General features: G+C 44.6%; 1 protein-coding gene across 3 annotated transcripts in view; it reads right to left on the bottom strand.

Moving 5' to 3' along the window:
* The window catches only part of STX2 (syntaxin 2), a 40,649-nt gene extending 15,814 nt beyond the window's left edge, over window positions 1–24,835 (bottom strand). The window contains exons 1-3 of one of the 3 annotated variants that reach the window (XM_043488910.1): window positions 24,626–24,835; window positions 12,889–12,963; window positions 7,705–7,804 (exon numbers count right to left, since the gene is read on the bottom strand). In XM_043488910.1, coding sequence (XP_043344845.1) covers window positions 7,705–7,804; window positions 12,889–12,963; window positions 24,626–24,655 — 205 coding nt within the window. In that variant the 5' untranslated portion in view covers window positions 24,656–24,835. Of the gene's footprint in view, window positions 1–7,704; window positions 7,805–12,888; window positions 12,964–22,446; window positions 22,506–24,625 lie in introns of those variants that run through there. The other 2 variants (XM_043488919.1, XM_043488922.1) reach the window with 2 other exon arrangements.
* Window positions 24,836–26,376: the final 1,541 nt, after the last annotated feature.

Here is a 26,376-nt window from a genome sequence, read left to right as displayed (position 1 = left end):
GGCTCACCTCTCTAGAAAAGAAAGCCCCTGGGTTGGGGGGCCATTCAGGACGGAATCACTGGACCTTCCTGCTAACACAGGCACACAGGGGCTCAAGCATTAATTAGAGAAATAAAAGAGGCATTACTGTACTTAGCCCTTCAAGCTACAGAAGCAGGCCATGAGGTTATACTTGATAAAGGCAGGATTTCAATTCACAGAAAAGAAGGTAAAGATGAGAAACGTCCTTATCCAGTGGACTAGGTCATTCCGATCAGTTCTCCTGCTGAGAACAATCAGAAGACTTGGACAAAACATTTTTTAAAAATCTGCTTAAAGGCATCATAAACCTACAAAAGCAGAAAAAGAAGATTCAAGAGAAGGAAACCCAGAGATGTGAGCCCAGCGAATGGAGTGGCTTGACACTGAGACAGCCAAGGCTTTGAGCAGCTGTGTAAACCCTGAGCTGACACAAGGTCACACCCCGGGAGAAAGGGGAGCCAGGTCCAGAATGCTAGCACCCCCAGCTGTCCATCAGAAATGTTCAAAAATCATCTCTTAAAAAAGAAAAAACTATCCTAGGACTCACACTGTGGCTCCGAGCCTTCACATACAAAGCCCAGTGCTCAACCGAAAAAAAACCAGCAAGACGAGAAAATAAACCCCAGGAAAACAACAGAGTTGTCTTAACAGAGTTATTAGACACAGACCTTAAAATAAGCATGTTCAAAGAGGTAAAAAAAAGATTGAGGATTTTGTCAGGAAACAGGACAGGAGAAAAAGGAGCCCAGCGAAATTCTAGGACTGAAAAATACTTTAACCAGAAATAACTCCATGGGTTAAGAGAGATTCCCTGACCTGAAATGTAATCACTAAAGAGAGGTCAGGAGACAAATCAGAAAGATTTCAAAATAAAACACAAGACAAAATGATGAGAACAGAGGGCAAGCGGCATAAAAGATACAGTGAAAAGGTCTGAAACTCATATAATTCAAGTCTCAAAATAAGAAATGACAGAAAAGGGAGGAAAGATGACTTATGAAGAGAAAATAGCCAATATTTTTCCAAAGCTGCCAGAAAATGTCAACCAACAGATCCAAGAAGCCATATAAATACAGTATAAATACAAAAAAAACCATATCTGGAAACATGAACACAGCATTGATAAATCCGAAGGCTAAAAATCAAATCTCCTATAAGCTCTAATTAGATAGCTGACTTAAAAAAAAAAAAAAAAAGACATTGAAAATTTACTTTCAAAATCTTCAAAGTGGTGAAAGAAAACAACTTGCAAACTGGACACCTATGCTCACTGAAAATATCCTTGAAGAATGAAATCAAGTAAGGACAATTTCAGACAATGGCATAACCCTAGTAGAAGAAAGAATAGTAGTTTTTAGAAAGAAGAAAAAATCTCAGATGAAAGTTTAAAGATACAGAATAATGAGTAGCATTGGTACAGGTAAATATGTGGGTAGCTCCAAATCCGTATTAATTGTATAAAATAAAAATATGTATTATTTTTATCTAGTACAATACATATATATAATGATGATAATAGCAATAAGAAGAGACAGTGTTAAAGGTCCTTAAGGTCTTCCTATTACTTGGAAGTAGTAAAAACATAAATTTATATTAGATTCCAACAAGTCAAGAATGTATACCACAATCTATAGGACAACTAATAAAACAACAGCAAGCAGAATATAGAAATGAGCTAACGAGGCAGGGTAAAATTCTTAAAAACCAATCCAAAAGACAGCATGAAGAGAGAGAAAAAGTAACAGAACAAGCAAGAAAAATATAAAGCAACAAGATCATGAATGTTAGCCCTAATATATCAATAATTCCAGTAAACAAATAGACTACAAGAGTTAATGACAGACAAAAAAAATGATCAAAGGGGCCAAGAAGACAAAACCCAACTACATTTGATAAATAAAAGATGAGAGAAACATCTAAAATAAAAGGATACAGAAAGACAAAAATAAAATGATGGGCAAATATACATCATGCATACACTAGTCAGAGAAACTGGTCAAGCTCTGTTGGCTGATATCTGGCAAGTGGTCAGGAAGGCACAGGGCATCAATGGAGAAGAGAGGGACCCTTCATGTGGGAAAAGGTTCAATGCACCACCGAGACAGGACAATTCTAAAGGCATTTGTGTCCAGGGGCTTTACCTGCCTTGGTGTCTAGAACGGACCCTGGAAAGAGGGCAAAACAGCTAAAGGATATCAACTCGACAATTCTTGACTGAGAATGTGGACTGTGGCTTAGATAGCATTTTATTCACATTAAATACTCTGAATTGGGTAACTATACTGTCTGTTTATAAGAAAACATTCTTCTTAGGAGATAAATGCTGGAGTATTTAGGGGTAGATGGTCACAAGGTGTGCAACTCACTCTAAAATGAGTCAGCAAAAATAACATGTATGTGTATACACATGTGCAATGTGAGTATGTATATGCACTCACATGTACACAAATACACACACAGAGATAAAGCAAATGTGGTGAAATGGTAACAACTGGTGAAGCTAGGTGAAGGAAATATGAGTTTTCACTGCACCAAAACTGCAACTTGCCCACAGATTTGAAAAGTTTCAAACTAAAAATGGGCTTCCCTTCTGGCTCAGCTGATAAAGAATCCGCCTGCAATGCAGGAGACCTGGGTTCGATCCCTAGGTTGGGAAGATCCCCTGGAGAAGGGAAAGGCTACCCACTCCAGTATTCTTGCTTAGAGAATTCTATGGACTATATGGGTCTCAAGAGTCGGACTAATGAAAAGAACGTTTCATGGGATGAGTCCCTTGACACAACACAATGTTTCCAGGACTGCTGGCCCGGGAGACAAGCTACCAAGTACTCAGAGACACACAGGTGGGTCAGGATGCCCGGGCCGAGTCGGGTGTAACCATGAAACCCTAATGAATGCTTGGTGAGCCTGTGGCCCCATTTCGGAGCAGCAGCGGGGACAGGAGAGCCGGCTCACAGGTCAGGGCACTCAAGACCGCACTAACTGCCCAACCTCTCAATCAGCAACATCCTCAGCTCTCAGACACACCCAAGGAGAGCACCCACACAAAGTCATCTCAAAGCATAAACGAGCTCCACCTGTCCAGTGATCAGCGGTCCCTGCTGCTCAATACAGCAGCAGGTCTAAGGTCACAGACCACCGTGATAGCATAGCGACGCGAGATCCCTGCACTGACCATCACACGCTGCAAGGGAGGCACCTGTCAAGAGTAAAGGGCTGCCGTCTCACCCAAGGTGTTTGGTCCCAAAACACTGCTCCCACACAAACACAAAAACTGAAAATGCTACTGCTAGGCAGCCATTAAGAAAAGGGTCCTGTAGGGACTTGCCTGGTGGTCCAGTGATCAATACTGCGCACTCCCAATGTAAGGGGCGCAGGTTCAAATCCCAGTCAAGGAGCCGGAATCCTGCATGTGGTATGGCCAAAAAAAGAAAAAAGGTGGGTGGGCCTGTAACTGTACAGTTCAGTTCAGTCGCTCAGTCGTGTCCAACTCTTTGCGACCCCATGAACCACAGCACGCCAGGCCTCCCTGTCTATCACCAACTCCCAGAGTTCACTCAAACTCATGTCCATCAAGTCGGTGATGCCATCCAGCCATCTCATCCTCTGTTGTCCCTTTCTCCTCCTGCCCCCAATCCCTCCCAGCATCAGGGTCTTTTCCAATGAGTCAGCTCTTTGCATCAGGTGGCCAAAGTATTGGAGCTTCGGCTTCAGCATCAGTCCCTCCAATGAATATTCAGGGTTAATTTCTTTTAGGATGGACTGGTTGGATCTCCTTGCAGTCCAAGGGACTCTCAAGAGTCTTCTCCAACACCACAGTTCAAAAGTATCAGTTCTTCGGCGCTCAGCTTTCTTCACAGTCCAACTCTCACATCCATACATGACCACTGGAAAAACCATAGCCTTGACTAGACGGACCTTTGTTGGCAAAGTGATGTCTCTGCTTTTTAATATGCTATCTAGGTTGGTCATAACTTTCCTTCTAAGGAGTAAGCGTATTTTCATTTCATGGCTGCAATCACCATCTGCAGCGATTTTGGAGCCCGAAAAAATAAAGTCTGACACTGTTTCCACTGTTTCCCCATCTATTTGCCATGAAGTGATAGGACCAGATGCCATGATCTTAGTTTTCTGAATGTTGAGCTTTAAGCCAACTTTTTCACTCTCCTCTTTCACTTTCATCAAGAGGCTCTTTAGTTCCTCTTCACTTTCTGCCATAAGGGTGGTGTCATCTGCATAGCTGAGGTTACTGATGTAACTGTACATTCATCAGCAAAAAGCGCATGCTGTGATGGGGAATACATGTAACTCCATGGCTGACTCATGTCAATGTATGACAAAACCCACTGCAATGTTGCGAAGTAATTAGCCTCCAACTAATAAAAATAATTGAAAAAAAAAAAAAGCACATGCTGTAAGACAACCAGCACTGTGTGATCCAAATTCTATACTTTTAAAACATTATTTGTTTTTAATACGTGTTTTTGCTAGAAAAATATATACCAAAACATTAATATATACATACCAATGGACAAAATTATGAGTGTTTTTTTCTCTTCCTTTCTGCTTTCTTCCAAAATGAGCACAACAAGCAAGTACTGGCTTTGGTAACACAAAGCAGGTTAACTTTAAAAGATGAAGAGGCTGGGGTGGGGGAGGGGAGCTGGTCAACAGCGTCAGACGCTGATGAGGGAGCACAAGGGCCAGGGCGGGGCCCGCGGCAGGATGGGGGACGAGGGTGAGAGACCCCTCTTTCAAGGAAGATACAGCCGCTAGAGGGTCAGGCAGGGCTGTGGGGAAGGCGTGGTTGTAAGGGGGATGGGGGCGGGATGGACAGCCTTCCGGCTGACAAGAAGCAGAAAAAGAAAACCCAGAGGAGGGTTCAAGGTCACATACCATAGTTTACCCTTAAAAGGGAGACACATACCTCTCACTCTGAAACAGAAGGCAGGATGGGATGGAAACAAGATGACAATGAAACATAATGAGGACATCAGCAGTCAGTATTTCTACAGGATGACCAGTGATTTGTCCAAGGTCAACAGTGAATTCATGGTGGAACTGGGGCTTGAACCCACAGCTCACCTGAGCAGAGGCCTTCTACACTGAGGCAGGTAATCAGTGATGGCCATGTAGTTCTCAAGAGCCTGAAATGCATACTAAGCGCATCACTCCAGCAGAAGAGGGGAGGAGAAGGAATGAGAGATGGGATGCAATTAGGATGCAACTGCTCAGAGAGAGAGAGGCCAACCCAGGAGAACGACAGTGGGATGGAAAAAAAGGAAAGATAAGGAGCAACAGGTGTGACTTTTTAGGAGGTCCACACCTAAAACATGGGCTGAGGAGAGGGACTATGACCCCTGATTAAAGGAGCCACAAGCCCTGTCACTGATGAGTAAAATCCCCACCCCTCTCTGATGTGATGTCAGTCATAATCCTATCGCCAGTAGGAACCAAAAAGGTGAATCATGTACATTTATTTCAGAGTTCTGCCAGCTGGATCCATATTTCGGAGAGCCTGAAACTTACTCATTTTCAATGACCTTCTTTCAAAAAAAAACGCGTAAGTGTAAGGTCAGTAAAGACAAGTGCAACTAAAGGGGCCCTCTGTCAGCTTTGCAGCAAATCTTCCTCTGGGATCTTGTTACGGAGGTTAATGAAATGGCCTGGCCGCCCAGGCAACCCTGCATCCGAAACCGGAGCTAACGGGCCAGGGCGGGGCAGCACCACCGGGGGCCACGTGCTCTGGAACCCTTCTGCGTGTGCACCAGGAGCCTGGGCAGGGAAGGCAATGAGGAGCTGGAGCTCCATCTGCACCCTCCCCTGCCCCCGGCATGGACAAAACGCAGGGGGACAGCAGCCTGCTGCCCTCCGCAGCACTCCCTAGCGCCCAGCAGCACGAGGCAGGAGTCACTGCATCCTTCTTACACAGATCAACTAAGTAAGCAGTGAGACACTACTTCCTACACTCCGGTTCACACTCTGTTGTGAAACTAAAAGCAATAGTTTTCTTCAGAGCCCGAAGGGACGACTGTGAAGCACTAGAGCTCTAAATAGCAGTACCTGCTATTACTGGGGAGCAAAGCTTTATGGAGATAAATTTCTCAAAAGAAAAAATACACAAGCATGTATTCAAATTCAACTTCACCAAGAATTAAGCAAGATGTTAATAGGTGTTACATAAAAAGTCCCGTGGGCAAATGCGTTTGTGAAACACTTCACTAAGCAAAGTTAAGCAGGTTTCTTCATCACAGGACTTCTCAGGGCCTTTATTGCTCTAAGTACACTGAAATCATCCAAGTGGGGATGTGGTGTGAAAGTGGTCCCAAATGTATCTGGCACAGAACTCCCGTTTAATACAGTAGCTAGTGAGAGTCATGCTTCCGGGAAACATTTTTCTAAATCATAAGACAGGGCATCTACAGACATACAAAGCATTATTTTACAAGACACACAAAATCTTCAAAATGAGTAAAGGAGTTCTTTTTCAATTTAAAATCAAGTTATTTTTTAAAAGTGAGGCCACATCAAATAACCTTCTAACAAAGTTGCTTTCAACTTTCCTCTGAGACTGAAAATAACATGTTCGCATCACCACTTCCATTCAATGCTATATAGAAGGTCAGTAAAAGAAGTCAACTGAAAATAAAAAGCCTAAGAACTGAGGGACAACTGTCATTATTCACAGGTAACATGACTGGCTACAGAGCAAATCCAAAGGAATCCACAGAGAAATTATTAAAAATAATTAATTGAGCCAGAGAGTGAGATAAAAGCTCAACATACAAAACCTACTGTATTTCTATATATGGAAACAAGTAGAAAACAAAATTTACAGCAGATACTATTCACATTAACATCAAAAGCATCGACTGCCATGAAAGGTGTGTAGAGACCTCTACACAGAGCCCTACATACATCACTGGGAGCAAGTAGAGAAGATGTAAGCAGAGGGATGAACCATTTCCAAGGATTAAAAGACTCAATATGGTAAAGGTATCAACTACTCCCCCAAATGACATATGGATTCCAATTAGCAGTCTTCTGGCTTATCCAGCTCCATCTTACCTTTAAAGTCTTCAAAATTTATCACTGCAGCTCAAGGAAATACTCCCTTTAAACTGCCAACACTCTGACGTTCAGTTCATTTTAAATCACCTGTTCACACGCTGCCCTCCACGGACACTGAGAACAGCACACTCCACACCAGAGCCTTTGCTGAAGACGTGAAACCACCTCCTGGTCTGTTCTTCATCTTTAAAACTGCTCCATCCTGCTCTACTGTTTTCCAGATCAACCTCTCGTTAACTTTCATCTAAACACAAAATTCTATCACTACTGCTTAACTGTGAACATAGCACGGCTCTAAGACCCCATCAGCCACTGACGTGGCCCCAAAGTTCTGCAAAGTCACGTCCGTGCATTCTCACGGCTGTCGTGCATCAGTTGTCCTCACCTGGGCCGAACACAAGATCCCATGGAAGCTGTAACAAAAACCACACTGAAGCGCTGGCTCATCCAGAACAGACATGAGAATGGGGAGGGTGGGCTGCCAGCCTCCAGCACTTCTTACAGGCTCCCAGCGCAAGCGCACATGTTCCCGGGCTGAGGCTTGTGTTATGGACAGCAAGACAGACAGAGACAGACAGACAGACACGCTTCTTTTTAAAACCAACAACTTACTTCCTTCTGGGTTCGGTGCAGAAAGAATGATGCTGTGGTTTTTCTTCACTTCTTCGACATACTGAGCTATTTTCGCTATACTGTTTCTGATCTCCTCGACCTAGGAGAGAGAAAAAGTCATCACCACTGTGGCAAATTCAGATTTGCTTTTCATCACCTGAAGAGGGAAGGATAAAAGAGGGAAACAAGTGAATAAGTACCACATAAAGAAATAATAACCTTTCCCCACTCAACTTAAAAAAATAAAGGGAAATGGATATATGTGTACATATGGCTGAGTCCCTTTGTTGTCCACCTAAAACAATCACAACATTGTTAATTATCTACATTCCTATATATATATGTGATAAAATATTTTAAAAAGTAAAAAATTAAAAATTAAAAATTTTTAAATAAAGGGAAATAAGGCAGTATCAATCTCCAGGAAAACCTAGTTGGCTATAAGAAGTTTTACAATCACAACCCAGAATTACCACAGACAGTGGCAACTATTATAGAAGCATCTACTGTGAATACCAGTTCTCTGTGCAGTTAAGAAGGGAACTCATTTTGTAGGACAGGCCAGAAATAACATTCTCATGTGGGGAGGTATGGACAGCTGGTAAGACCAAGCCTTCTTAGTCATTATTTTTTTGCCTCTGATTATCTAAGTTATTCAACACTTGCTTCAAAATGTAATGTACTCATTAGAAAGATTTGTCCAGATGGATTCTTAACAAGGGTGGCAGCATGAATACTGTCCCCCCAAAATGTCCAGGTCCTAACCTCTGTGACCTCTGATGGTTACCTTATATGGCAAAAGAAACTGCAGATGTGACCTAAACCAAGGATCCTGAGATGGGGAGACGGGTGATCCTGGATCCTCCAGGTGGACCCCCAACATCATCTCAAGTGTACTAGTAAGGGGGAACAGAGGAAGATGTGGCTACAGAAGAAGGCCACGTGACCCAGTGAAGCAAGATGCCTTGCTGCTGGCCTGGAAGGAGGGGGCGGAGAGGGAGGAGACGGGGACGCAGCTCGGGAGCTGGAGAGGCAGGTATGGAGAAGCAGGTTCTCCAGGGAGCCTCCCAGGAGCGCGTGCGATCCTGCTGACACCACGGTTCATCCCAGTGGAACCAGGGTGAACTTCTGGCCTTTGGAAATGAAGAGGCTAAATCTGCACTGTTTCAAGCCATGAAATTTGTGTAGCCCCAGGAAACTAAGCACAATTTCTATACTTAAAACCTTAGGGAGACTTCCCTGGCAGTCCAGTGGTTAAGACTCCACCTTCCAATATAGGAGGTGTTTGGATCCCTGGTCAGGGAGCTAAGACCCCACATGCCTCACAGCCAAAAAACCGAAACATAGAACAGAGATGATATTGTAACAAATTCAATAAAGACTTAAAAAATGGTCATATAAAAAAAATATATATATATAAGAAAAAGATTAGGAAAATCCTAAAGCCCAGCAAAAGGAGGCTTGTTAGGTTACATTATAGAACTATAACAAAAGGCATAAAAAGATCCCTAGGATATATTACATATATTACCAAGTTAAAATCACAGGGGGAAAAATACCTACTAGTTGCAGAATAATGTATATTTATGTTAACAATGATGAAAGAAGCCAAAACAAACAGATTAATGGGCAGATGGTAAACACTTACAAGAAGAAACGCTGGGATATCTCAAAAAGAAACTTAAAAAAGGACCCCTCTCGAGGTGAGAAGTGAGAAGACAAGGAAATGAAGATGGGGGTAGGGTGAGGCCTTTTGTAGAAGTGCGTCCTCTCTCATCATCCTGACTTCTGAGCAACGGGGATGCACCTCTCCATGGAGAGGTAAGATGCCTGCTTTGGCTCATGTAGGCTACAGCTCCTTCCAATCTAAGTACCACACAGAGACACACCTTTAACATGTGTGAATTCGCTTACTACAGTCATCACAAACCCATGACATGCTGTGGTGGACGTCCACATCTTAATCCTCTGCACGTGACCTTACAGGGCAAAAGGCGCTTGGCAGATGTGGTCAGTTAAGGGTCGAGATGGGAGATTATCCTGGATTATCTGAATATCCAATGTAACCACAAGAGTCCTTATAAAACGGAAGCAACGGGATCAAATTTAGAAACAAGCAGAGATGTGCTTTAGACAGAGGAAGGGGCCACGAGCCAAGAATGGAGGCGACTCCAGAAGCTGGAACGGCAAGGACGCAAATATTTCCTAGAGCCTACAGGAGGAACGGCCCTGCCAGCACCCTGACGTGTGCCCCAAACAGCTCGTTCCAGACTTCTGACCTCTGGAACTGTGAGACGATAAATGCATGCTCTGTTAAAACTACTATATTTGTGGTAATTTGAAACTAAAAATACATGTTAACATAAATAACATTTTTACGGAAAAAAGCAGTATTTTCCCCCAAAATCAGTGACAGTAAGAGCAGTGATTTACATTTCTCTGCAAATCTAGCTTCTGGCTTAATGGAAGGCACCTTGATTCTGATGCCTGTTTCTGTGTTCAATCTGTTGTGATGTGGCCTCTGAAAACTACCCCCACCCCCACGGCCATTCACGACAGAGGGAGAGGAAAGAGGTGAACATCTTCATATTCTTATGAAAATTGTTTCAGCCACACGAACTCCTTGGAAGGGTCTCAGGAACCACAGGGACACTGGGTCCAAGTCCCACAGCACATTTTGAAAAGTGACATATTAGAGGACAGTCTGACATGGAATTTTGCTTTCATAGAGCAGTGACTGGCTATTTCATTAGGCCCGGGTGTTATTTCCATCTATACATGATTTCTACAGAACTTCACATACTTATTAATTTTATCTTATTAATCAGGTAAAAACCACACAAAAAATTACAACAGAATCTTTTAAAATTTTTGCTACTTTGCCACACAGGCTTAAGCACAAATGATTTTGTGGTTTTAGTGCACAGATTTACATTTCAGTTAGTCATCTTTAAAGCACCATTTCTGAAGTGAAGTCAGTGAGACCCATCTGTCACAAAATAGAAAAGATACTCCTTTGCCTCTTGGAAAGTTCTACAGTACACACACCAACATTATCTGTGTGGCAGAAGCACCAGTGTGGCCCAAAAAGAAAAGGAAACTGCTGGGCCACCAACTCAGTACCAGGAGGGAAGTGCCATCCTCACTGCAGCGCCAGGCCTATTTACATCTATGAATTACACCACACGGGCTCTCTCAGACAACCACAAACTACTCTCATAAAAAGGGGATCTCCTGGCCACCTATTACAGCATTATTCTAGTTTTAACCAACACTGGTCATGGGCAAAATTCCTATCTTTTGCAATATTCTATGTGATACTTAAGATCTAAATGTCATTTTCTAAAGAAAGAGCTTGTATTAACAAACATCACTGGCTTCTCTATTTGTCTCAGAAGTCATTTCAGGATGTCCCTGGCAGTCCATTGGTTAAGACCTCAAGCTTCTACCACAGTGGACACAGGTTCAGTCCCTGGTTGGGGAACTAAGATCCCACATACAGTATGGCACAGGCCAAAAAAAAGAAGTCATTTCACAGAAGTTAACTGCAAAATAAGTCAACTATTTAACAAATGAAACTGGAAGTTAAGTTAGAATCACTGGCTCTCAGACCTCCCTCACACCACTCACCTGTTTTTCTGTGAATCTCTAACACCTGCAGCCAAAATGGATTAGTGCTAAGTTACTACAGCTTAATGACACAGTGATTAAAATTCTTCTATAAAATACAACATTTACTGCTAGAAGATTCTTAAAATAAAAAATATGGGTTTCTCTGGAGAACTGATATGGAAGAATTAAGCATCTAGGTAAAGGGGGTAAAATCAGAGAAATAAGGATTTTACAAAGTGGGCAGGTAAACTAACCAGGATGAAAGTGTCTTGTTTGCAAAGTGAAATCCAGAAATCCAGTAACTTAACCCCTTTGTACCTTAAAGTAAGCTCCTATAGATAATGATTTAATTTCATGGTTTTCCAATTAGAAAAGACTAGGAACTAACATAAATATATCTGAAACCCAATGAACTACGTATTCAATAAATTCTGGCTGAAAAGCTGGTAACTTGTAATACATTTTTAATTAACATACTACATATTTTCAAATCCATGTAGTGATAGACCAGTTTAGACTGCCAACAGATTTAAGAGTAAACTGAAACTCTTAAGATTAGATTCAGCATAATCAATACAAGTCCTGCAAATGAAGTTTCCATTGTGAAAAAATTATACTGGTCATGTCTTTTCTTAATGCTTAACAAAGTCAAAATATCTGTTCTCAGACTCAATTTCAAAAATTTGAAATTATGCAAAATTTGATCAACTATGACTTAGGGTTAAGAATTTAAACATGCTGTCATGTTTAAATTCTAGAAACAGCCCTGGGGAGTTGAGAGGGAGAGGGGAAGGCCTTGGGTGAAGTCTGGGAGACAGAAAGGTTCGAGGGAAGACCCAAGGGCACGGCCCCAGAGGCTACAGTCCAAAGATAGGCTAGGCTGACCAAGGCAGAGCAGAGCTGCCACAATCATATCTTTGCTCAAGGATAAGATCTCTCAGGAATGAGTAAAGTCCCAAATGACCTAGAGACTCATGCTTTGATATACAGAAAACTCAGGAGAAGAATTTAAAATTCAATCAAAGATTTTAGAAAATACACAATACGACATACAGGACTCATGGCCATTCCACAGGAGAAGAGAGAGAAAAGCCTCACTGTGTGTACCATGCACGCCTGACGGCCAGCTGAGGGACATCACCACCACCAGGCCTTCCACTCCTAGGACCCAGTCTCCCTTTGTTTGGAGGACCCTGCTGGCCATGGGTGCGGCAGGACCTCCCCGGGGGACCCTGTGCTTGGAGGAGGTACCTTCTCCCAGCACGAGCCCGTGAGCAGCAGGTCCACCTTGCTGACCACCCCCAGCCCGCAGGCTTCAGTCTCCTCAGAGGCCCCCAGCACCCACAGTCACCATTCTCACCCGCCCTCCCCCGCCAAGTCAGTCACCGGGAAGAAGGGCTCAACAGTAATAAATGTGCTAATAGCACTAAAAATTCTACAGCACTTTTCAAACGTCAACTTTTTAAAATATTTAGTTTTGGCATTATTTCAAATACGACAAATGCACAGTTACATTAATTTAACTATGTTTAAAGAAAAATGACAGACTGGGTCTCACAAAATGACTCTTACCTGATGGAAGAAATCATCCATAAAATGGTCCTTTTCAACAACAACAGTTGTGTCCCCATCATCATTTTTCCTACACTGAAACGGAAAAATATGAAATGTAAAATTCTGGTTTTAAAAGTTTTCACAGAGGCACCAACGGTGAATTGAAAGACAAGAGCAGCTGGGTACCTACACAATCTCAGCTCACTAAGAGCACCAAAGTGTAAGAAGCCCACCACCCACCAAGGCTGTGACATCCACCAGGCCACAGTCGGGGCGGGCGCACACAGCCAATCAGCCCTGAGAAGCAGCCACGTCAGGGGGAAACAATGGCTGGATCTTCGAGAACTGAGCACGCCACAGGATCGATCATTCATTCTCACTGAGTGCATCCATGTGACACAGACCAGGTTTATTTTCCACAAGTGAATCTGCTTACATTGCACAGTCTATACAGATCAGAAATACTGACACCACTAGTCAACTTTTCTAGTTGTTGTTCAGTCGCTCAGTCATGTCCGACCCTTTGTGACTGCATGGACTGCAGAATGCCAAGCTTCTCTGTCCCTACCATCTCCCAGAATTTGCCCAAGTTCTTGTCCACAGAATCAGTGACGTCTTCCAGCCATCTCATCCTCTGTAACCCTCTTTTCCAGACTTTTGTGCCCAACTTTTCTAGATTAGGTAATAATTTCCAAAGAACTTTCACATATGTTAGCTAGTGTTGATCATTTTTCCCTAAGTAAGTAATTTCCAATTATGACCACAATTGTATAATCAATAAACATTTTACTAAAGAAAGACTCGGTGAAGAAGACCTGAGTGAACTGTGGAACTGGAGGAGATTCTTGAGAGACCCTTGGACAACAAGGAGATCAAACCAGTCAATCCTAAAGGAAAACAACCCTGAATATTCTTTGGAAGGACTGATACTGAAGCTGAAGTTCCAATACTTTGGCCACCTGATATGAAGAGCCAACTCACTGGAAAAGACCCTGATGTTGGGAAAGATTGGGGGCAGGAGGAGAAGGGACAACAGAGGATGAGATGTCTGGATGGCATCACTGACTCAACGGACACAAGTTTGAGCAAACTCTGGGAGATGGTGACGCACGTGCTGCAGTCCAGGGGATTACAGAGTTGGACACAACTTCACGAATGAACAAGGGAACACTGAGGAAGAAAGCAACCCACCACGGGGAAAGGCCAGGATGACACTACTTTACAAATCAGGTCCATCAGTTTAAAATAACATTGAAGAGATGTTCTAGGCCAGGTGTTCTCACACTTGACGGACATCAGGACCGCCTGGAGGGCTAGGTCTCTGGCTGAGTGGAGCATTCCATGACTCGAGACTACCCTAGAACATCCAGAACCTCACCACATTGTAACCTTAACCCACCCCTCAAGGGACACAAAAGAACGAAACAGTGAAAAGACTTTGCAATAAGTCCCCTACACATGAACCTTCAAGTTGCAAGCTTTCAAAGACATGAACGTGCATTCCCATGTCCAATCACATAAGTTCACACGTCTTGTGTACACTGTCACATGTGTACATCCTCTACACATGTGCTTCTGTATACTTTACTGTATAGTAGTGCAGTTTTATTTCAAGCCCAGGATGTCTGGAAGCACGTGCAAAAGCAGCAATGATGTAGCTGGTAACTGGGATGACAAAAAAAAAGTACTACCCAGACATCACTGGCCTGTTTTTTCGAGAGGGTAGTTAAAAAAAAGCCAGCAAGAAACCAGAATCTGTGTCATCAACGTCAGGCATGAGCGAAATTGCAGCTTGCCCTCCATCTCCTATTGCTGACGATCCTTCAGCCCTACCACCTCCACCTCCACTCCCCGCTCCAGTCAGTAACTCTTCTTGCCTGTTCACTCGATGCCAGCCCTGTTCACCAGCTGTTGTATTGTACTACTATACTTCTCAAGGTACCATAAGATTTTAAATGTTTAGTTTTCTATGTTTGTTTTTTATGTATTATTTGTGTGAATACTTCTCTTATGGCTCAGTTCGTAAAGAATCTGCCTGCAATGCGGGAGACTGGAGTTCGATCCCTGGGTTGGGAAGATCCCCTGGGAAAGGGAAAGGCTACCCACTCCAATATTCTGGCCTGGAGAATTCCATGGACTGTATAGTCCACTGTCTCGCGAAGAGTCGGATATGACTGAGTGACTTTCAACCAACCCATTTGTGTAAAAAGTATTATAAACCTATTACACTACAGTATGGGCTTCCCTTGTGGCTCAGCTGGTAAAGAATCCGCCTGCAATGTGGGAGACCTGGGTTCGATCCCTGGGTTGCGAAGATCTCCTGGAGAAGGGAATGGCTACCCACTCCGGTATTCTGGCCTGGAAAATTCCATGGACTGTATAGTCCATGGGGTCACCAAGAGTCGGACCTGACTGAGCGGCTTTTACTTAACTTCCCTTCACGCTACAGTACTATATAGCCGATTGTGTTAGTTGGGTACCTAAGCTGACTTTGTTGGACTTGTTTAAACTGGACGTGTGAACATGCTCTCAGAACGGAACTCGTTTTTACGTATGGGTCTTATATTGGGAAGAAAGCAATCTCTGTCTACAGTACAGGGGAGAGGAGACAATGTCAGACCCTAGAACCTGGCATCTGAGTCAAACAAAATTTATCAAGGACATGTGACAGAGCATCTACCAGTGAGAGATGTGGATTCGAGACGAGAAAGGAAAGACACCTGACAGCATATAGAGGAGGGAACTGTTTGAAACCATCTCCCTGAGGGCACGCTAGGCGGTCAGTTCAGCTCTAACTCTGCGAAAGCTGAGGTGGCCCCAGATTTCAGGAATTCTGTGTCCTCAGGAAAATCAGAATCTTGAAGCACTAAAAGTGTAGCTTTACTGATCTGCAACTTGGAATAATGTGGAAACAAAATTCCACTAAATTTAGTTAAGAAAAATCTGCCAACTGTAATAAAGGTGGTAAGAAAACACAATGCAGCCTCCCTCTGCACCTTCCAGGGCCCACGCTGAGGCAAATCGCTCTGGCCTAAACTTCAACAAGAATCTCTCACCACCCCGCGGAATGCTTCCGCACCTCCCTTGCCCTGGGGCCACTTCTGGGTGTAGATAAGATAATCTACAGAGGGCAAAGGGAGAAGAAATGTGCTTCTCCAAGATAGAGAGGCACAGCTCCCTCAGACAAGGGGTTTTTATGAGAGCCGTGAAGAGTATTTTATCTCCAGGTGACACACACACTGGACAGTGGGGTGGTCTAGAGGGAAAAGCAGACCCCCCCCCCACTCCACAGGATTCTGGGAGCAGCTCACGGAGCTGCAGGCGGGGGTCAGAGGGCGCCTCTCAGGACTGTGGACTGAACTCTCTCCACACCGTTGCTTCTGTTCACAGACTCCCCAGGGCAGTTGCCTGGAGTGGTTTCCCCAGCAAGGCCCGCCCTTACTTTGAGCAACCACCCTGCTCTCACGTGACTCCAGTCGTGGAGGAAGATGCCCGCAATTAGGCAGCGCTGCTACTGAGAATGTTTCATTTGTGCTCTGCTAACAGGGCAGGTATTATGGGTTGAACTGTCCCCCTAAAAATAAATGTTGCAAACCCCCAGGACGCGTGCTTGGAGAAAGGGTCTGGGAAGACATAATTAGTTAAGATGAGGTCATGCTGGAGCAGGATGGGCCCTTAACCCCACAGGACTCTGTCCTTATAAGAGACAGAGACACAGCGGAGGCAGTCATGTGGCGAGCAAGGCAGAGACGGTAGTGAAGGGTCTATGAGCCAAGGAGCGCCTAGGACTGCCACCACCCCCGGAAGACATGAGCAGCAAGGCAGGACTCCCCCGAGGTTCAGGGGAGCATGGCCCTGCAACATCCTGACTTCAGGCTTCTGGCCTCCAGGGCCAGACATGACAGCACCTCTGTGACCCCATCTGTGGTCTTGTGTCATGAGAGCCCAAGGACACACACACACACCAAGGACTGAAGTGTGCCAACCCGACCCTTTCTTTAACCAACCATGCCAACTAACCAAGACACTGATCTGGACCCAAGCAGACAGGCTCGTCTAGCGAGAAGAATACCGTCTTGGGAGTCACAGGTCTGGCTTCTAACCTGCTTACCAGCTGGGCCCCACCAACTTCTCCTAGTCTGTCTCCTGGTCTATAAAGTGAAGATGACACCCGTTTCCTCCTCCAAAGGTGGGCTGCAGGAAAACTGCCCACTCAGGGCTTCATAAGGCACATGATTTTCACAGGGTGTGCATACACCAATAAACGCTTTTAAAATCATTTCAGGTCCATGCTCTTAATTCCCAGAAAAAGAGCACTTAAAGGCACATCAGCAATCGGCTAACAGCAACAAAAGTGACGTTCAGGCAAACCCGCCAATAGCGTAGAGCTCTTCTCCAGGCTCCCGCGTCATTTGGAGTGAAAGAGGGCTGCTAACTGGCATCACATCATGGGCCAGGGCACTGGGGCAGCAGGAGGACTTACTGTTGTGTTGGTCCTCCAGCACCACCTGAGGCCTGCGAGCACCCCCGTTTCACACACAGAGAACACCCTGGGACAGCTGAGCACCATGCTCACAGCCTCAGGCCTCTCTGGGAACCAGGAGGGTTCGACCTCACAAACCCACGACTGTGCTGACTCACCAATAGCAGGAGCACCGGGAAACTTAAAATGCCTTCCACACCCGCTCCCCCAACTCTGCGAGAAGCAGCTAAGGCAGGAGGGGTGAGCGGCTGCCCTGGACGCTCAGAGCTGAGACCACCTTATCCATCTGACTCCAGAAGTCCTCACTCTTGACCACACACCATGGACCTCCCCCAGAGGAGGGGATTTCACGTGGGTCCTCCAGGCACAGCCTGGCTCCCAGGCTCCCTTCTGAGCTTCCGGGGCAACTTCCCTGGCCTTCACAATCATGTCCTCTTTGAATGACCCTGCATATCACTGTCCCCCTATGGCTGACTTCTCTTCGCAGATGCGGGCAGGGGACGTTCCGGAGGCCAGGAACACTGGAGTGAACTAAATTAAGTCCCCGTGAATTCATCAAATGAGAATGGGGGAAGGGTAGAGAATGACCTTGAACGTGGCTGAGCAGGGCTGAGATTCCCCTGTGGCTCAGAGGACGAGTGAGTCTGACAACACATCTGCCCCCACCGTGGCTTTCCTGGGGCGAAGGGCACCCATCTCACCCCTCTGACAGCTACTCAGGGTTCTCAGAGGCCTCAGTGTTTTGTCTGTCTTACATTTTGTTGTGAAAATGACAAAACACATACAGAAGTAGAAGGAACAATATAGGGAGCCCTCGATGGATCCACTGCATGGCTTCCACAGTGGTCAATCCACAGCCTGTCCTGCTTCACCTGCACGCTCCCCGCCCCCGGGCCCGGCAGCACTACACCATCTCGTGGCAAAGCCCACACAAGGATGTCTGCCACGTGTGACACAACCAAGAACCTACGCTCCCTACTCCACCTGCTCCAGGGCAGAGACTTAGTTATTTCTGGCTCAGGGGAGACGGTGTCCAACGTAACCCTCTCCCTGAGGGAAGTCAGTCATTTTACCATTACATTATACATGGACCACTCTCTTTGCAGGAGGCAGTGAATAAACAACTGACCACCAAAAAACTCAACTCTTCCTGGAAGCTGAGACCCACGTGTCACCACGCGTGATCTTTATTCAGTCATTCGCTTGCTGGTAAATCGTGCATTTCTCTACCTGCAGACCAAGAGGGAGCCAATGACTGGAATCTGTTTCCTCTACTGCCTTTTTTCCTTTTTTGCTACTGGTTTTTCTATTATGTTTTAGTGCCTTAGAGAAAAATCAGCAAAACAATGACACTGTGTGCAATTTTAACACAATTTTTGCAGATTAGAGAGATTATTAAATTTATTTCTATTCGTTACAGCATGGTATTCTTATGTCATAAATGGATAAAACATGTAAAATCAGTTGTGAAGACTTTTTTTCTTTTTTAACTTTTTATTTTATATTGGAGTAAAGCCTATTTCCTATTTATATTTCTTAGTTCTATCTAGAATTCTCAAAACTATTAGACTTGAGAAAACAGACCCAGTAATACTATCTCAGCTTTTCCATTCATTAAAAAAGAAACAAAAAATGACTACCTAACTATGCTATTCAAGCTACATAATCGCCCCCCACGTCCATGAAGCTCATGTTCCACCTTTCCAGCTGAGATGGTGTAACCCCTGTACAACAGCTGTTGTTTACAACAGTGTACTTATCGTAAATAACAAAATGATTCATGGCATTCACTAACAGCAGTGGGAATAGCCTCCAACTTGATCTCCAAAGTGTCAAAGTACAAGATAAGCACCCAAATATCAACATTCCATTTCTGTTAAATTTTAAAAGAATTCCCCTTAAAAACAGCATTATATTAAAATACAATTCTCTCTGTGAAAAGTGTTGTAAGGAAGACAGTAAGGAGCTTCCCTGTTTAGAAACTATTTAACAAAGATGAATTATCTGTCACTGGAATGCTCTCTGTTGAGATAATTCAGAAGCTGAATTATTGCAAACTAAAAGAATCCAAAGTTGGATAAGATACTGAATTTTTCTCCATGTTATTCTCCACATACATGTACACTAGGGCCTTCCACGCAAATGCTAATTGTGGGGAAACAATTATCTTGAAATATGTCCAATGGTTGCTAGAATATGATAATTTTTCAAAATTACATTACTTCAGGTAAAAAAAAAAGAATACTTGTAATAAAAATAGGCAAAAGCTGACTGCTGGCCAGTTGGTAATCATGTTGCCAGATATAAGTATTTCTTTCCCATATTTTTATATAATCAGTTATAGTTTTATGCCCTAGGTAGAATGTTACTGTTTCATGTTTTACATTTTCACTTCATATTTATCTCCATTATTAATATTATAAATACTACAGGTCCTTACACTTTACATAAATAACATTGTACTGCATAAATGCTTCTGGTTTTTCCCTCTCAAAGATATGTTTAAAGATTTTCCCTCATCTCTCATTTTCACTCCCCACTATCAAACTCATCATCCTTCTGTCCTTCACAGCAGAGCCGTGGCTGGCCGTGCCCCCTGCCCAGCCTATACCCAGCTGGCTCCTTCTTCTCATCACATCTCAGCTCAGAGATATCCCTGATCAAGACCCCTGATCACCCAGCACAAAGCAGCCAACCCACACCCACTCACCGTTTTATATCTTCCCCAGCAGTTACTGCTCACTGACTTAACTGTTCCTTGTCCCCTCCCCCCAGGACACATTTCAGGGGAGCAAGGACTTCAAGGGTCTTGTTGCAACTTACGCCTGAAACAGTGCCTGGCACGTGGCAGTCACTCAGTTGAGACCAGCTAAAGGAATGAATGAAGGGCAGAGAGATGAGATGGGGATGGGGATGGAGCGGAGAGAAAGCACATACAGAAGGACAGGGAAGCCAGGAAACAAAGACACAGACACACACAGCACGAAGCGGCACAATGGGCAGGACTGGAGGACAGAGGCAGTCTTGGTTGCTCGCTAGCTCCTGGTTCCATCCCCTCATGAGGTCTGACAGCACATCCCGCTGTTGAATCTGAAGCCCCATTCTACCATTGCATCAATCTCCCTTTTCTGTTTTAGCAAAGGGGTTTCTGTCCCTGGCAACCCAGAGAGCCTGAAGACAGCAGAGTCCATTGTCATCTGCATTTTCCTAACTAACCGTGGGCGTGTTCAGAAGCAAACACTCAAACCACACCTAGCAGGTGCTCCAGGCAGAGTCCTGAGGCCTCAGAGCAAATCTGACTGCACACATCTGCCCTGGAAAGGGTGCAGAGTTTACGGGACAGCGCAGAAAACAGGACCACGTGTGTGTTCAGATGGGCAGAGACGGGAGATCTCTGGGGACACAAGAGGGAAGACTTCCTGGTAGCGATGCTTGCACTGAGGCCAAAAGAAAATGTGGGGCCAGCAAAAGGGAGGGGTCAAGAGACATACAAAGTGAATAGCTCACGAGGACCCAGAGAGGAGGGCACATGGGAACAGCAGACTGGACCAGGGGACCTGCCACAGTGAGGTGCTGGTTCTCTCTTGGGTTCTCCATCCCTTATATTCATAATGAACAGACTTGAAATTAAAAACAAGAAGTAATTAACCTGTGGAAATGTAGAGACTTTGCTTTTTTATTCTGCATACAAACAGTATTTATTGTGGTTCCCAGAGAAATAACAAGGGCTCCCCAGGAGGCGCAGTGGTCAAGAATCTGCCTGCCAATGCAGGAGATGCAAGCGACATGGGTTCGATCCCTGGGGTCGTGAAGATTCCCTGGAGGAGGAAATGCAACCCATCTTGCCTACACACAGAGAAACTACAGATCTGGGTTGCAAAGATCCCAACTGTGGGATTCCAACTGTCTGTTGAATGACACAGGATTCAGTAAATTATGAAATCCTCAACTATAAACATATTCAAATATTATGTACAATTCATGTATTAAAGTATACATGTATTATGAAATTCTCAGTATTTTAAACTTCAGTGACATACTTAAAAAAAAAAATGTTTTTACTTTCTAAGTTGGAACCTGAACCTTTACCACGTAACAATCTGCACTCTGTGTCCCATCTGAGCTGCCAAAACAGAATCTTAAAAATATGTGGGCAGCTTTCTTGCCCTTTAAAAAATTTTACGTGCAATTTATCACCATGAACCCAAGTATTAAAAATAGTAATTTTCTCAATAAACAAAGTCCTACTGTATAGACAGGGAACTATATTCAATATCCTGTGAAAACCCTAATAGAAAAGATTATTTAAAAAAAATATGTATAACTGAATCACTTTGTTATCCAGCAGAAATAGAACATTGTAAATCAACTACATTTCAATATAATTTTCTTTAAACAATTTAATTTTCTCGTATGTCTACTAGTGAATACCATCTAAGTATGTGTGTTTAAGTCTATTACTCTGCAAATTCCCACAGCTGAAATTTGCAATTTTTCTGTTTTTAACTACCGTAAATACAGTCATTTGCATTCACAAACTTTTTTTAAAAGGTAATCAAAATATACTTGGGGTCATCTCGAAGGACAGCAATTCCACTTTGACTTACTTCCTAAACCTTCCTAAACGTATTTCCTTCTGCTTCTTCACTCTTCCTTACCCGGTTGTGCACATCCACAGCACACACCCAGTTCATTTCTGTGCCCTCTGCACTTAGCACGTAACCTCACAGAGATCCAGTGCTCAGAATCTACTGAATGGATGGTCCTTTTATTTTTTTAAAAACCAGAAACATCCTTCTGGATTTAGAATTTAGGAAATCTTGGGCAAGTCACTCAAACTTTCTGCACCCAAATGTACTAACTGGCTGCTCAAAAAGAGAATTCTTGCTTAGAAGCAGCTAAATCTGTATTTGACAAACTGTATTGGACAAACTAACTTTTAAGTCCTTTCTGAGAAGTTATCAGTGGGAATCTTTTTCTCAGGAGGAATCACTAACAGCTAATAAAGCAAACTTCTAGAAGGCATCAAGAATATTTTGTCAATGTGGACAACACAGGCATTTTAACTAGTAAAATTGAATATTCAAATTTACCTAGGAAAAAACACCAGCCACTTAGAAACATGGTTGTGAAAGGTCATTTTACTACTCCAAGAGCTACCTGGAAAAGACACATTTCCTGAAAAAAAAAAAAAATTAGCTTTGATAGCTGATAATCTTCAGATGAGTTTCTAAATATTAAAAGTTAAACTTTAAGTATGTCAGATTCAATTTTAAGTTAATATGCCAGGGAGAAGGTTGCTTTTTATAACTGCTTGAAAATATTTTAAAAATTAATACATATTAATAGCACTTGTAATTACAAAGCATTATTCTCTCTCCCACCCTCTCCCAGAGTGTCACACACAGGAGATAATTTTATGATTCAGCGCTTCTTCCATAAGAGTACACAAAAAAATCTTATTATCATCATTTTATACACAGGAAAACTGAGGTTTTGAGAGGTTCAGAAATTTTCTGCCCAAGATTTAACAACTGCAGACATAGAAACGTCCACTAATTTGCCCTACAACTGCTCAAATTTCCATCTACAGCAACATGGGAATGGATCAGAAAAGATCACTTCTTCCTCTAGAATTCTAGATTAAAACATGTTCTTACCAACACTGTTGCCATAAGAGCTGAAATACACATACACTTAATTAAGAGTGATAGAGAACTGCCTTCTTCGTTTTTGTTTTTTGCTTTTTTTTTTGCTCAACAAGCCAAGAAAAGTTTCTCACATATTCCACTAACACATATTTTCTACTGTTCTCCAACATTCATAAATTTGTCTATTCTTTCATGATACAGTCTTCATTTCTTCACTTAGCAAATATCTGAGCTTCTAACAAAGAAAGATACACCATTGAGTGCAATAACAGAAGAGCAATTTGCCATTTAACATGTTGCTAACCTGTGAACACAAACGTCAAAATACCTGACCATTAATAAAAAGAGAAGGAAAGAAAAATCACTACGAAGAAACTTTCTGGGAAAGACTGTAAAAGCATGTAATTTCCATAATCTGAAGAATGAATAATTCATTGCTTCTCTGAACTAAGATTCCTCATCTGGCCAACAGAACACAGTTAATAATCTGAGGGACTATTCTACTTCCTAAACCTTTTGGACAGGGCTGGATCCAGTCTAGAAGCCAAGGAGAGAGTTAATTCACTACATTCAATGGATGCTTTAGTGCAGTGGGCCTTGCTCCGTTCTGAGGCTGTTCAGAGTACTAGGGAACGAAATATAAACATTCAACACTACTTTAGTACTTGTATTTTTCATGAAAAAAGTCAGAATTAATTCTGTTCACCTAAAATGTTTCAACTCTTCTACATTCTATAAACATCCACTACCGTTTCAATGTCATCATCTCATTCACAGTACTGTCCGTGGAATGCATCAAACACGACTCCAATTCCTAAGGGTTAACAAAACACTGTTCCCTTACTAAAGTCATTGGTAATTTGCTGAGCACCTATGTACTCCACCAGCGGGGTTTACTGGGAGTAAACAAACAAGGCAAACTATTTACAGGAGAAACAAAACGCGCCCCTCTGTACCTGCCTCACCGCTCCCTTCCAGCATCCAGCCCTGCAAGGCGCCCACTGGCACCTGGCATCACATGCATCCGTTCCCACCGTTCCACTGAGCTCCTACTGCGCGCGGGGTCCCACCCGAAACCTCAGATATCAGACAGGGAGCAAGGGGACTTGTCCCTGCTCTCAGGGAGCTGACGCATACTAGGATGGAACCGACCATAATTCAACAAGTAACTTTTGGTCATGATAAGTGCTCTGCGAGGAGTTAAACCAGGCGAAGGAATGGACGCCTCCAGGGAAGGAAGTCACCTGAAGCAGCAGCAGAGCCCAGCTCAGAAAAGGAGGTTCGAGGCCCGGCCGGACCCTGAGACGCCGGCTCAAAAGCAATTCCCTTTCCCATCGCCCAGTGCAGAAGCGAGGGCAGAAGAATGCCTTCGGGGAGTCGGGGAGATGGTGGGACGGTGGTGCTGCGGGCTGGGGAAGCCGTGCACCCCCTCCGACCCCGCACAGGGGCCGCCCCGCCCCTCCTGAGCCCCGGAACCCGGACGCCCCTTCCCCGCCCACCCTGTGACCCCGCACCCTGAATGCCCAGCCCAGCCCCGCACCTCCCCGCCCCCGCCCATCCCCGCGCCCCCCGGGCTCCCGGCCCGAACCGCTACTCTCCAGCTCGCCCGCCCGCGGCTCACCGCCGTCAGGTCCGGCAGCCGGTCCCGCATCCCCACGGGCCGGGCGCCGCGCCCCGCCGCTCAGGCCTGGCCGGCGCCGCCTCCGGCCGGCCGCGGGCTCTCAGTGTACCCGCCGCCGCCTCAGCCCGCGGGTCGCCCTCCCCTCGGCCGGCGCTGCCACGGCAACCGCGCCCTCGCGGTCTGCGCATGCCCGGCCCGCGCCGCGCCCAGACCCACGCAGACAGCAGGAGCCTTCCTGAGGGAATGCCGCGACCCAAGGGGCGGGGTCCGCCTTGGGGCGGGGCCTGACTTGGGTAGGCGGGGACTATCGGGGAGGGAAGGGGCCCGCCCAAAAGGCGCGGCAGAGGAACAGACGCGATCTGGTGGGGGAAGGAGCGGAGCCTGACCGAAAGGGGAGGGGCGGGGCCTGCTGAAGAGAGGCGGGGTTGGCCGCGAAGGGGCGGGGCTCAACTGAGTTGTGTTCTAGCGGCGTCTTATCCTGGTCGGTGAAATACGACTTTTGCTCTTTTTGATCTGCTTTTGGTTTTGTGCTTTCACATTCATTTGATTTACTTTAAAAATTCGTGGAAAATTTGGTGACGAATTTAGCAAGTGTATGGAGATGGGTTAGGTGCAGCTTTGTATACGCATATTCCGAACAAAGACCATCTCTTCAAGGATTCTTGGGGTTTCCCCGGTGGCTCCTGCCTGCCCTGCAGGAGAGCATCAATCCCTGGGTCGGAAGATCCCCTGGAGGAGGGAATGGCAACACACTCCACTATTCTTGCCTGGAGAATTCCTTGGACAGAGGAGCCTGAGGAGCTACAGTCCATGAGGTTGCAAAGAGTCAGACAGGAGTGAGTGACTAACACACTTTTATGGATTCTTATCCTTTTCTGTGTGACTAAGGCCTAGTCAATCCCAAAGGAAATCAGTCCTGATTATTCATTCCAAGGACTAATGCTGAAGTTGAAGCTCCAATACTTTGGCCACCTGATGTGAAGAACTGACTCATTGGAAAAGACTCTGACGCTGGGCAAGATTGAAGGCAGAAGGAGAAGGGGAAGACAAAGGATGAGGTGGTTGGATGACATCACTGACTCGACGGACATGAGTTTGAGCAAGCTCTGGGAGTTGGTGATGGACAGGGAAGCCTGGTGGTCGAAAAGAGTTGGACACGACTGAGCTGACTGAACTGAACTGAAGGCCCGTAATGACTAATTAACATAACCTAAAGAATGTAATTTAAAATGGCATGAAGTGGTAATATGCAGAGACTCAGGCCTTAGGATGCAGTTCTAGTGTGAGAAACAGACAAGACAGAAGCGGACAAATAAATAAGAAAATGGGGCATGGACTTGGAGGAGGGCTGAGAGAGAGGTGGCTACATCAGATAGTGGTCGTGGGAGACACCAGAGTTTAGGCTAACAAAGTCAGAGGGAACAGTCTCCAAGACCCCTCTGACTTCTGACACCAACTACAAGTTCAGTAACTCACTGGAGGGACTTACAGAATTCACTGAAAACTGCAATGCTCACAGTTAGGGTTTAACACAGGGGATGGGTACAGATTAACATCAGCGAAGGGGGGAGGGGGGACAGGAGGGGAGGGGCAGGGAGGACATCCTGGTTGTACCACATATGAAGCTTCTGTTGTCTTCTCCTTGGGCAGTCCAGACACGTTACTTACACAGCATTGATGGGTGTCAGAATACATGAAGTTGCCAACAAAGAAAGTTCACCCAGGCCACCAAATTCTGAGTTTTTATTGGG

This window comes from Cervus canadensis, chromosome 1 (genome assembly GCF_019320065.1).
Source record: "Cervus canadensis isolate Bull #8, Minnesota chromosome 1, ASM1932006v1, whole genome shotgun sequence".
Taxonomy (NCBI): domain Eukaryota; kingdom Metazoa; phylum Chordata; class Mammalia; order Artiodactyla; family Cervidae; genus Cervus; species Cervus canadensis.
The sequence above is the reverse complement of the archived record's forward strand: the minus strand, read 5'-3'. Positions and strand labels throughout refer to the sequence as shown.